Source organism: Python bivittatus, unplaced genomic scaffold, assembly GCF_059951505.1.
Source record: "Python bivittatus isolate LINGU-HERP-01145 unplaced genomic scaffold, Pbiv_v1 ctg000680_np1212, whole genome shotgun sequence".
Classification (NCBI taxonomy): Eukaryota; Metazoa; Chordata; class Lepidosauria; order Squamata; family Pythonidae; genus Python; species Python bivittatus.
Genome location: NW_028277095.1, coordinates 9,519,933 through 9,532,529, shown reverse-complemented (window position 1 = coordinate 9,532,529; position 12,597 = coordinate 9,519,933). Strand labels below are relative to the sequence as shown.

Genomic DNA, 12,597 nt, shown 5'->3' with positions numbered 1-12,597 from the left:
CCTGCCCACATCTATGTTCTGGCTCCCCATCCTTTTCAGTGTGACACTCCAAAGCCATGTAGGGTTCTTGTCATTTCTTGCTGAACGTTGAGTGATGGAATCGGCCATGGAAATCTTTGTGAGGAGGTCATAATTTGGAAGGTGGTTTGGAAATGGCAGCCTCAACACTGCTTCCTGTGGCTAGTGATTTGTGCATCTCACTGTTCACCTTGGAGTCTCACATTGTTGTCTTTGTTTCTGAACAGATCTTCATTGTTTATTTCATTGCGGGCATCAAGAAGCTGGATGCTGACTGGGTGGAAGGCTACTCCATGGGCTCCCTTGCGAGGCACTGGCTCTTCAGCCCCTTCAGGTGAGTAATGGAAATCAGACAGAGAAGGCAGCACGTGGATTGGGACAGTTTGGCTCCCTCCTCTTCCTCCATCCCAGAGGTTGCACCTTTAGATTAACCCATCTGTCTTGTTCCTCAGGTTGTTGCTTTCAGAGGAGTTGACCAGTTTATTGGTGGTGCATGGTGGAGGCCTTGTGTTAGACCTCACCGCTGGCTTTCTGCTCTTCCTGGATGCTACCCGCCCCGTAGCCATATTCTTTGTCTCCTACTTCCATTGCATGAATTCCCAACTTTTCAGCATTGGTAAGTTCTGCAGAATCCAACTGTCCCTTTAAGAAGCCACACGAAAACTGATCAAAGTAGGATGCTGAGTGATAGGTCTTATGTTAAAATGGGTTAAGACCTGGACTTTAGTCTATTTTTGTGAAGAGCAGTCAACTCATGCTTGTAAAAACTGCTCACCTGGGATGAGTAGTGATGCCTTCCATATGGTTATGTAAAGAAGTTTTTGTTAAAGGTGGATTATTTTACATAATACTGCTTGTTGCTACAGATTTAGTGTGTGGTTGATGGAAGACCAGTACAACTTTGTGTAGTGATAATGCCTTGGACTAAAATTGAGGAGACTCAGGTTTGGTTCTGGCTGCAATTGTGGGTGTCTTTGAAGCAGTCACTCTCAGCCCAGCCTTCCTCACAGAGTTGGTCTTCTGGGGATAAAATGAAGGGCTAAGCTGCCTTGAGCTCCTGGAGGAAAGGAGGGCAATAAATCTAATGAAGTTACAAATAAATCTTGATCTGGGTTGCTCATGTGAATGGAAGCAATTCAGGAAGATTTCAACAGGAGTCTCTCCTAAGCACACCTGAAGATGCTGGGCGTCCAGCCAGATATTTATGTATGCAAAGCAGATGATCTGCCTTTTGAGTGACCAGCCTACACCTGTCCTTCCACCACACTCCAACTTTTCATCCAAAGGCATGTTCTCCTACACCATGCTGGCCACCAGCCCACTCTTCTGCTATCCAGACTGGCCACGCCGACTGATTACCAGGCTCCCTGCCTGCGTCCAAAAGTTCCTGCCACTTACAAAACCTCCCCAGCACAGCCTGGAATGTGTTTATCTGGAAATGGAGCAGCAAAGACCAAGGGGAGCAGCTCGGAAATTGGGGCTGCGGCAGAAGCTGGGCACCATTTTTACAGTTCTGTATATCTTGGAGCAGTTCTTCCTACCTTACTCACACTTCATTACCCAGGTGAGAAAGAACATGGTTATTTTTAAAGTATAAGTGGTTTTCAGAACAAAAGGTTTAGACTGGATAGTATTTGATTGATGAAATTTCCCCTAGTTCAGGTCCTAACAAGGTGGAGCTAGCCAAGGGACGGAAGAGATAGAGCCCCTCAAACAGTGGCTGTCCTGTCCCTTCCTCATAGCAGTATCCCAGCCATGGAAGAGGAAGGACAGGGCTCTGAGCTTGAACATGTGTGGAATACCACTAGCTAAATTTGAATCAGGGCTGCGGGGTTGAGTTCCAGCTCCTTGTAGCTTTAGTAGCCCAAATAGCCCCAAATAATCCAAAGGGAGATAGGAAGACTTGGGGAATTGTCCATTACTGGCAGGGGGCGAGAGGAACAGAACAGCAAGTGCCTCTTATTCTGGGAGAAGTCAACTCTCCCTCCAACAATTCTCCCTGCAGGGCTACAACAACTGGACAAATGGGCTCTACGGCTACTCATGGGACATGATGGTCCATTCACGCTCCCACCAACATGTGAAGATTACTTACCGTGACAGTCACACTGGGGAGATTGGCTATCTGAACCCTGGGGTCAGTCTCTCTTTCCTTTCAGTGTGCACTAGAATGATAGAATCCGGAGTAGTGATGGCTTGTTGGAACAAGGGTGTGAACATTTATTTTGTGCTCTACAGGAGTTTGCCACCTGTCAGGTTGCCTGCTCTGTGTGTGTGTGTGTGTGTGTGTGTGTGTGTAAAAAAGGCATGTGTCATGTGGGATGGAGTCCGTACAACTTCCTGTGCAGAAGCAATAAATGTGCAAGGTTATGTTTGGACAGACAGCTTCTTTAGGGGTCTGCAAGAGGGAACCCTTCCCATTGGTGCCTGCAGAGGTTATGATTTACTGATATTTCCTGATACATTTTTATGTAATCACAAATGTTCTTGGAGAACTACATTCTTGGATTAGGACATTCCAAGGCTGTCCTTCCGGAAAATAATTTTATATTATGGATCTGAGGATTTTAAATTTTTAATGACTTTGTTAAGATTTTCCTTCTCTTGTTTCCCATTTCTGCTAATCCTTCTTTGTTCCCAGAGAGAATTTATTTAATGGACTCCTAACTGGTCTTTTCCAGATTATTTAGCTTCTTTGCATAAACTAATCTAATGGATTTTATTCCCCTGAAGGAGCGATAGCAGGAGCCGGCACCATAAATTAGCTCAGCGAAGAGCCAGCTCCTGCTTTCCCTTGGGGTTGTTGCATTACAGTTTTTCCAAACTGCTCTCCGGCCTGCTGATTCCAGGGAGCAGGTCTGAAATAAAACCTGTTACCCAAAATATTTTCTCATACGCGAGAAGACCAGCCTTGTTGGAATCTCTGGAACTGGAAAAGTGCTCTCTGCAAGCTGTGTCTCTGGGCTGCTGGACACTTCAGTGGCCATTGTCTGTAGGAAGCATTCCTCTGAAGCGCTTATCCTTGTTGAACTCTTACTATATTTTTTTCAGAAAGACTATCCTAATTTTATTCCTGCAACAACAGCCCTGTGAGGAGTGAGGGACAGGCCTCAGATTATTCAGGCGGCTTGATGACTATGCCTGTGTGCTCATCAGACTGAAGACCCTATTTGATGTCCTGCCTAATAGTTTCCCACTTTAATTGCCAGAGGTGGTCCCAGCATTGGTGCTGAGCATGTCCAGGATGAGTGTCCCTTTGGGGGTCACTCAGTGTTCTGTAGCCGCCATAGCAGCCATGATGCTGCCAGTCCAATCCATCTTGCCAGGGCATATGCCACATCTCCTTTCCTCAGCTGGGCAGATTGTGACAGATTTAATGGTTGGTAGTTTTAGCTTCTCTCCTTTGTCACTGTCTGATCTTCTTCAGTGTTTTTAATTCTTACCACAACGGGAGTACTATTAAAATTATGATCCAGCAGATTCCTGGAATCTTGGGGAATTTTTTTCCAGCTGTTGCTTCTTATCTCATGGCTCTCCAAAAGGTAGAGGTCATTCAGGCAGTTAATGTGATTGTACCCAAGAGCTTCCTCCTGTTGAGCATCTCTTTGATGTGCCCCTGAGTTAAAAGCAGTTAAGTTTGGAAGGTGGTAGGGGAAGAAAATCCCTTGAGAAGTCCATCCAGATCAGCCCTGCTCTGTGACTCGCAGTAGCCGCTCAGTGTGCCCTCAGCAGGGCTTTCCAAATTTCTGAAAGGCCTTTTGATCGCGCTAGTTAAAAAAATTGGTGAAGACTTTTGCAAGACGCTTGGAAGTTAAATTGCTCATATTTCTTGTGATTTGGACTCTTTGATTGCAGCAGTATCAATGGAGAGATCCAGAGCAATATCTCTGCCAGTTCTTTTGGATTAGTTTAACGCAGTGTTGTCCAAACTTGGCCACTTTAAGATGAGTGGACTTCGACTCCCAGAATTCCCCAGCCAGCATGGCTGGCTGGGGAATTCTGGGAGTCGAAGTCCACTCATCTTAAAGTGGCCAAGTTTGGACAACACTGGTTGAATGTGTTGGGGCCTGTGGGATGGAGCGTTTGGCAGAGTCTGGACTATCACTTTTATGCTTGATCCATATTTGTTCTTCCAGACCTTTAAACATGTTTTGAACCACCAAGGATGTACTGCACTTCAGACCTGAAGCCACAAACATGCTTCAGAGTGCCAAGCTGCATCTTTTCCTGGGCTCACATCATAGCTGTGCAATCCCAGAAAAATACGCGTTTATGTTGAGGAGGAGCCAGAAGGGTTTAGCAAGGTACTGTGTGACCCCAGGAAAAGGCACCATTTTTTAAGGAGGCCCCCAGAGCTGTGGTCTGTGCCCCTCCACACCCTCTGGAGGCCTTTTCGGCTTGAGATCCAAAGCATAGCGCAGCCCTGTTTTTAGTCATAATGGAAAACATTTACACTGGGGTTTTGAGACACTGTACTTTCATATTGGAGGAAGAGGAGGAGGACTTGGATACCCCAGAGAACAGTGTTATTAGTTAATCTGTATAGACGTTATATCTAAATATAGACTGAATAAATAGACATGGTCCTATTACCCTCCCAACAATGTTCTTTCTGTGCAACCCATAATTGAGACTCCTGTTCCTTCTAGCTTTCCTGTGGAACAAAACTCCATCTCCTACCAAAATGCCGTGCCTGCTTAGCAGTCAGGACAAAATATCCCAATGAAGTATGTTTAGTGCCTGTGATATCAGCCTTGGAAGTCACCCTTCTGACTTGGGCTTAGAGGTCTGCTCTCTGCCCTCCGCTGCAATCACCTCTCCAGTGCTGTGCCTCCTCCTCTCTTCCTCCTCCTCTGTTGCCCTTCCTTCTGCCACCTGCGCACCTGTTTTCCAGCTGAGATCTGTATATGTTGGAGCAGGTCTTCACACAGAGCCGGCGCTGGAAGGACCACGCAGACATGCTGAAGCAGTATGCCACTTGTCTCAGTCATTTGTTGCGTAATTACAATGTTTCGGAACCAGAGATCTACTTTGACGTTTGGGTCTCCATCAATGATCGTTTCCAGCAAAGGTTAGTGAGGCAGCCGATGGTTGTACATATCTGCAAACTACACCAATTATTACACTGATTAATTTTAAAAAATGGCCAGCCTGATTTAGTTCCAGAATCTTCAACAAATGTTGCTTTCAAGCAAAGTGCTGTCTTTGGAATTTGTCATGCAGAAGTTTAATGTAGCCAACAGCAAAATTGGGATTACTGAAAAAGGGGCCCTCACCTGGGGAGATTATGGGAAGAGGTTGGAGCTGGCTAGAGATGGGGACATTGCTTCTCATCGGGAAGCATTCAGTCCTAGCAGGGAACAGAGATGGAATCTTGGATAACTTTTAAAACAAAGGCCAGTTGGCACACCTAGTATATATTGGCATAATCCCTGGTTTCTAAAGAATGGATTCGAAATCTATTCAGGAAAATGTTATGTGGAAATATGGTAGCTGTATGGGATCATACAGACAAACAAGCAGGTGGACTGATTCTTCCTACTGATCCCACTGGACCATGGGTCGGTTCCTTCTGCATTTAATATCTTTACATTCATCTTTTCCCCAGACTCTTTGATCCAAACATGGATATTGTACAGGCTCATTGGTCCCCCTTCCAGAAGACGCCATGGCTGAAGCCTCTCCTGATTGACTTGTCACCCTGGCGGACAAAACTGATGGAGATTGAAAGCTCGCTGGACAATCAGACCGAGGTTGTCTTCATTGCAGATTTCCCAGGTACCCGGTTGCTGTTGTGTTCTCTTAGATCTGGATCTTTGTTTTGAGCCAAGTCCAGATGGTGGATGTTGCTTTGGGGCTTGAATAGGAAGGCTTTCAGCTGAATCCTTGGGGTGGAAACAGAACTCTGAAGCTAGGACCTCAGGTGAAGACCTGTGTCCTGTGAAAGTGTGGGTGCTGCTGAAATGGAGCCTCTTAACCCATTCAGAGAGAAGTCAGAAAGAAGATTGGCTCATAAGATTCCTGGCCTTCATTCATGGTCTGTATTCAGAATATGGGAAACAAGCCATATGAGATTAGAGCAGTATGATTTAATAGGTTAAATATCTATTTATTAATTTATTTTAAATTATATAAATATTAATTTAATAATAAAATTTAACAGATTAATGGAGATGACTCCCATGATTGAAATACAGCAATTAAAGGGTGAAATGTGTTCAAAAGGAACAGAAGCAATAGAAAGGGAGGAAGAATTGCATTATTTGTTTACGAAGAAGAAGAAGAAGATGATGATGATGACAATGAGTATCTTATTATAGTCAGTGACCATATTTAAACATAGTTCCATGGCAAGGGTTACAGAGCTTGGGAAAAGAAAGGTTCTAGGCAAGTTACACAGAATAATAGAAAGTGGGCTATTTTTTTTTTTTTTGTGGGCTAAAACGTTAAAGTTAATTCATTTCTATTCAGAAATCCAAATGAATGAACTTCACCTCAGATACTATGCCCAGTTCTACTCCTTTAAGAAGAATTCAGAGAACCAGAAAAGCAAGTTCAGTGAAAGAAAGAGAAGATGATCAGGGAACTAGGAAGCAAGACATAGGAACAAAGATTGAAGGAGCTGAGTATGCTTTGCCCTGAACAAGATGGCTGGGGGAACAGGAGACCTGTTCTCTTCTTTTTCCAGAGCGCAGGACACCCAGAACAATAGGTTTAGGTTACAGGAAGGTAGACCCCAATTTAATGTTTTAGAAAAAAACTTCCCAATAGTAAGAACATTGAACCAATTTTCTGAAGAATGAGTGGGCTCCCCTTCCCTAGATGTGTTCAAGCACAGGCTGGACTGCCATCTGTCCAGGATACTTTACTTTGGATTCCTACCCTGAGCTGGGGGTTGGCTCCATCCTTCTTATGTGTCTCTGAATTGACCTTGGGTAGTAAGGTGAGTCTCTATCATGCTGCACATATTTCCCTCATTGATTTCTGGTGTCAGCCAGCCACAATGAGGATTATTGCCTCGTTAGACTGGGGGAGCTACTGGGAAAGAGCTGTGGGCCTGAGTGCTCCTGTGGGTTTTGCTGCATACTTTTGCTTGCCCACCCCCATGGCAGGGCTGCACCTGGAGAACTTTGTGAGTGAGGACCTTGGCAACACCAGTCTCCATTTGCTGAAAGGGGAAGTCATCGTGGAGATTGTCAGTGTGCAGAAGAACTATACGCTGCAGGAGGGAGACCAGATCCAGGTGAGGGCCAGGCTGAGTGCTTGTGTGGGGACAGCAGCTGATGCACTGACCAAAAGAATGTGTGGCTTCCCTGTCCCGCCCAGTGAAAGAGCCTCAGAAGCTGGACCACTGTGGGGAAGAAACACTGGCCCGCCAAGACTCTGTATGTATGCATGCATGCATGTACCATAGAGCCATACCTTTGTGTATATATATAGGTGGATCTACTGTTTGCACACATCCATATACAGACACTTGTACAGCTAGCTACATCCCCTGATGTGACCCAGCCTGTCCACTGTTGCCAGTCTGGGTCTGGTTGTTCTGTGCGTCTTCAGATGCCAATTCCTCTCCCAGGTTGGGTTGTTTGGGAAGGCATGTTACTCGCCACCACTGGAAATGGCCTAGATACTATACCATGTTCCCCTGGGCCCTTTGGAGGGGAGGTCTCTCCTCGTGGCTTTTTCCCAGCTGCCTTTGGCTGCCCAGAGCCTTTGCCATCTTCTCTTGGTCACAGCTGCCAGCCGGGGAGTACCACAAGGTCTTCACGGTCTCTCAGGAGCCGTCCTGTTACATGTATCTCTATGTCAACACGACAGAAGCGGCCCTTCAGCAGAATTTCACTCGACTTCAGGAGTTGCGGGAGAAAGTTCAGAATGGGACTGGTAAGCCTGCGAACCAGCTGGTGCTCAGACAGGCCCTCAGCTGCATCACCAGCTCCAGAACAGCAGCCTGCTTTGTAGCTTTCCTTTCTCTGTGCTTGCCTGATTTCCAGAGGGCCTTTCATCTCCTAAAACCCATCTTTGCCCCTTCCCTGTTTGCAGAAACGGAACCTCTCCCCCCAGAGTTGCAGCCCATCTTGGATGATTCTCTGGACAACGTGACCCAGACAGACCCAGTCGTTGTGGCTTTCCTCCACCGCCGCCGGCACATGGAGGAGCTGCAAAGGAGGCGCAACGCCACTTTGCCCGAGCGGTTCCAGCGTTTCTTGAGCAAGAAATACTTCATTTTCCGCAGGAGGTGAGAGACGAGCCTTTTTTCTGGGATCCTGCAGGGTGCTTCCTGCATTCTCCTAATAGCCGATGTCCTGTGGCTGTTCAGGCTTGGCTTTCCAAATCTTTTTAAGTCCATGAGATTGAACAGCTGCTGGTACCTCACTCCCCTTGCCTGATCTCAAAAACACTGTCAAACGTGATTAGTTCTTGGATGGAAGATCATCAGGAAATCCTGTAGTTCTAGTGAAAAAAGTCTCCCAGGAGAACGTCTCTTATCCTTGCTAATCAGATGGATAAGACATGAAGGCCCCAGAGTTGAGCTTGACTCGAAGCAGACTTTTGTTTTACCGGCCACTATGCTCTCTCAAATCAGCTCAGTTTGGACTGTGTGTGTGTGCACCCTCCTCACAGCTTCTCCCTGGTCTTGCCCACAGCCTTCTGATGACCTGTATCTCCCTGCGGAACTTGGTCCTGGGCCGCCCCTCCCTCGCTCAGCTGGCCCAGGAGGTGGCCTATGCCAACATGCAACAAGGTGGCCAACAGGAGATGGCACCGCGTGGGCCAGAGCGCTCAGACCTCTGAGAATCATCGCTACCTCAGCTACCACATCACCACTACTAGCAGGAAGGTCTTATTGTGGGCCAAATCCAGAGGGATGTAGCCAGCACCTAAGGAGCCACTCTGTGTTGTATGGCAGGCATTGACATGGCCAACCATCTGAACTGGAGGCAGAGCCCATTCCTCTTCCAGATTCCCTCTTTCTGGGAGTCAGGGAGTGGGCCCTGAGCCACCATGGTCCTCTCCTGCCCTAGAGGGCTTGAGTAGGCCTTGCAGAAAATGCTGCAGGAAGGGAGGGGGAGTGCAGATTTCTTGGACTCAGCTGGCCAGCACAGTTGTGATCTCTATCTGATGGAAGGAGGGCTTGGGCAGACAGTGGCTGGGAGGAAATCAGAGACCTTCACTCTTTAAAACAGTGGCTTTTCTTTGGTGGGCATTCCATGGCCTCTTGATCCCAGCAGATCCCAGTCTTGGCCCCACTGTGCAGCTGAGCGGAAGGATTTGGGCAGAGGGGGTGCTTTTTAGATCACTCTGGCTGTTCCTTTATTAGGACTAATTTAGCAAGTCAACAAGGTTTCAGTTTTTTGCTGCAGAGTGGTCAGTTAAGCAGCTTGTGGGGTGGGGGAGAAAGGAATGTATGAATCCAGCCAGGGACAAAAAAAGCAGGCTTGGCTGGGCAAGTCCTAATAGCTTCTCTGCTCCTCGGTGGATTTTAGAATTTCCTCTCTGCTTTCTGAGATTTCTGTTTGGCTGCAGATGCTGAACCAAGGATCTTTTCTAAGGTCATGAGACATCTCTCCCAGTCTTGGTCCCTATCCCATAATATTCCATAACTGAGATCAGGCCTAGCAACACAAGCTCATAGGTATCCCCAGCTTCTTTGAGAGCCTTACGAGGAGAAGGGCTGGCTACATCCCGTGTGATTAAGACAAGAAGGGCCTCATTTTTTAAAATTAAAAATTATATTGCACAAAAATCAGTGTGTTCTTGATACCTAAAATCTGCAAATCAGTATATCTGTCATTGGTTGATCCTTCAGGTGGCAGGAAATCATCGGCTATCAGGACGTGTTTCTCTGGTGGCTGCTGCTTTCCCTTTGTCTTCTCTCCCTCCATTCATGCCTCTCGGCAACATTGGTTCTTCTCTGTGGATAGAAGTATCTGGATCACACCTTTAAGGACGCTGCTCTTACCATCTAGCCACTGGCCACATCTCTCCCATAAAGCTAGAAGGCAGGGCATCCGAGGAAGCTGTGGCCAGGTAGGAAATGCTCCTGTGCCAGGCATCAGTGGGACTCCCTGTCATTTGAAATGAAACCCCCGGCTCAAGGGGCTTGATATATTCCTGGAGGAGGAGAGAATAAAGATATATTGCCAACTCTGACAGTTTTGTGTAAATCTTTGCCACTGAATATTAACAGAGCTTCATGTGGGCCTTAGTGAGGGGTGTGGGAGTGAACAGTGGCACCTGGTTTGGTGCCTGCTCCATTTCTTTCATAAAGTCGTCCAGTATGTAATACGTCAGTGTAAAAATACTTGTCCCTTAGATGTGATATTTGATTACAGTCCTTTAACTGCAACTGGCTACTTTCTGTATTTGGAGGTCAGTATCTCACATTGTTGTGTTGGAATGTGGACCCATTCTTCCAATCTTCAGTGTTGCAATGTGGACCCATTCCTCCACAACTTCAACAGTTGAGAGCTTTCTAGAATGAACTCCTTTCAGGTCCTGTCAAAACAGTTGTGTACAGTTTAGTTCTGGACTTTGACTTGGTTGTTCTAAAACGTTGGATTATTTGTTTTTCATTTTCTTGCAGACTTGCTTGGAATTCTCTTGCACATCAGCTGACTGATGGCCTGATATTTTCCTGTAGAATTCTCTTGATTACAAGGCAGATTCATACTGCCTTTAATGATGGCAAGTCATCCATGCCCTGAGGCAGCAAAGCACTCCCCAATACATGATACTAACACCTCCTTGCTCAGTAGGTGGTATAACTATCAGGTTGACTCATCTGTCCATAGAACATTCTTCCAGAAGTCATCCAGGTGCTTTTTGAGACAAGCGTCAGTGTCCCTAACGATGGCTTTTGTTGTGCTGCTCTCCCATGAATCGTGTGCTTTTCTGTGTGTGGAGACATGAACCTCTGGAGGTTGATCAAGGTTCCTTTGAGCCTCCCGGGCACTGCGGAATGGTTTTGACAGGACAGCCACTCTGGGAAAGATTCATTACTGTCCCAAGTCTTCATTTCAAGATTATGCTGCTGATTGTGGATTGGAGGAGCCCCAGAGCTTTAGAAATGTTTCTGTGACCTTTTCCAGACTCACAAAGGTCTTCAGCAATTTCTTTTGAGTGGGGCATGGCACTATGCAGTGAGGACTTCCCAATGGTAAGGGAGCCAAAATTGTGAGATTTATATAAGGCAGGGCTGGTCCAAATTAGATCTGATTGTTTAATGACATAGATTGTTACTCCTTTAACTACTTGAACTAAGGAAGAGTTACTTTTTCATACCGGCACATTGTATATTAGATGACTTTGAAACAAGCACCAAAGTTTGGTACTTGTCACTCAGACAACTCTTTGTATATCATGTAGGACTTGCATGAAGCTCCAAAAACATTCAATGGAAAAGAAACACATTTAGAAAAAACTGAAAAAAGGCAAATATTTTTTCACAGAATTGTAGTTTTGCCACTGCTGGAGAAAGTTTGCCCACAAGTTTAACCATATGACAAACTGGGATCTAAATTCTGAATCTTGCGGGTCTCCTTATACAGGTGAAACTCGAAAAATTAGAATATCATGCAAATGTTCATTTATGTCAGTAAGGCAACTCAGAAGATGAAACCAATATATGAGATAGACGCATTACATGCAAAGTGAGATATGTCAAGCCTAACTTTGGTATAATTGTGATGATTATGGCGTACAGCTTATGAAAACCCCAAATTCACAATCTCAGAAAATTAGAACATTACATGACATCAATAACACAAGGATTGGAAATAGAACAATATCAGACCTCTGCAAAGTATAAGCATGCATATGTACTCAGTACTTGGTTTGGGCCCCTTTTGCAGCAATGACTGCCACAATGCGGCGTGGCATGGATGCTATCAGCCTATGGCACTGCTGAGGTGTTATGGAAGACCAGGATGCTTCAATAGCGGCCTTCAGCTCCGTTGCATTGTTCGGTCTCATGTCCCTCATCTTTCTCTTGGCAATGCCCCATAGATTCTCTATGGGGTTCAGGTCAGGCGAGTTTGCTGGCCAATCAAGCACAGTAATCCCATGGTCATTGAACCAGGTTTTGGTACTTTTGGCAGTGTGGGCAGGTGCCGAGTCCTGCTGGAAAATGAAGTCAGCATCCCCATAAAGCTCGTCTGCGGAAGGAAGTATGAAGTGCTCCAAAATCTCCTGGTAGACGGCTGCGTTGACCCTGGACTTAATGAAGCACAGTGGACCAACACCAGCAGATGACATGGCTCCCCAAATCCACACAGACTATGGAAACCACACTGGACTTCACGCATCGTGCATTGTGTGCCTCTCCATTTTTCCTCCAGACTCTGGGTCCTTGGTTCCCAAATGAGATGTGTTACAAAATGATTGATTGAATCCACTCAAAATAGAGTTCAAAATTAGTTCTTTTATTCTTTTATTCTTGTGTTATTTGAACAGAAAGCAAAGCAAGCATTTAATCAGTGTTTAATCAAAGTTGATTAATACATACAATTTCTTTAGTTTCCTGTAATATGTATTACAAAAAAATATGTGCCCACCAAGGCTAGCAATAAATGT

At 45.8% G+C, this 12,597-nt stretch overlaps 1 protein-coding gene across 4 annotated transcripts in view; it reads left to right on the top strand.

Moving 5' to 3' along the window:
• GGCX (gamma-glutamyl carboxylase) overlaps window positions 1–12,597 on the top strand; it is a 23,217-nt gene extending 10,620 nt beyond the window's left edge. The window contains exons 6-16 of one of the 4 annotated variants that reach the window (XR_015798145.1): window positions 246–352; window positions 471–634; window positions 1,305–1,582; window positions 2,024–2,155; window positions 4,938–5,089; window positions 5,627–5,796; window positions 7,131–7,261; window positions 7,758–7,905; window positions 8,065–8,260; window positions 8,670–10,053; window positions 10,610–12,597. Coding sequence is in view for 3 of the 4 variants with exons in the window: in XM_088152119.1 (XP_088008245.1) it covers window positions 246–352; window positions 471–634; window positions 1,305–1,582; window positions 2,024–2,155; window positions 4,938–5,089; window positions 5,627–5,796; window positions 7,131–7,261; window positions 7,758–7,905; window positions 8,065–8,260; window positions 8,670–8,817 (1,626 nt within the window). In the remaining variant the exon portion in view is untranslated. Of the gene's footprint in view, window positions 1–245; window positions 353–470; window positions 635–1,304; window positions 1,583–2,023; window positions 2,156–4,937; window positions 5,090–5,626; window positions 5,797–7,130; window positions 7,262–7,757; window positions 7,906–8,064; window positions 8,261–8,669; window positions 10,386–10,609 lie in introns of those variants that run through there. The other 3 variants (XM_088152119.1, XM_088152118.1, XM_088152120.1) reach the window with 3 other exon arrangements.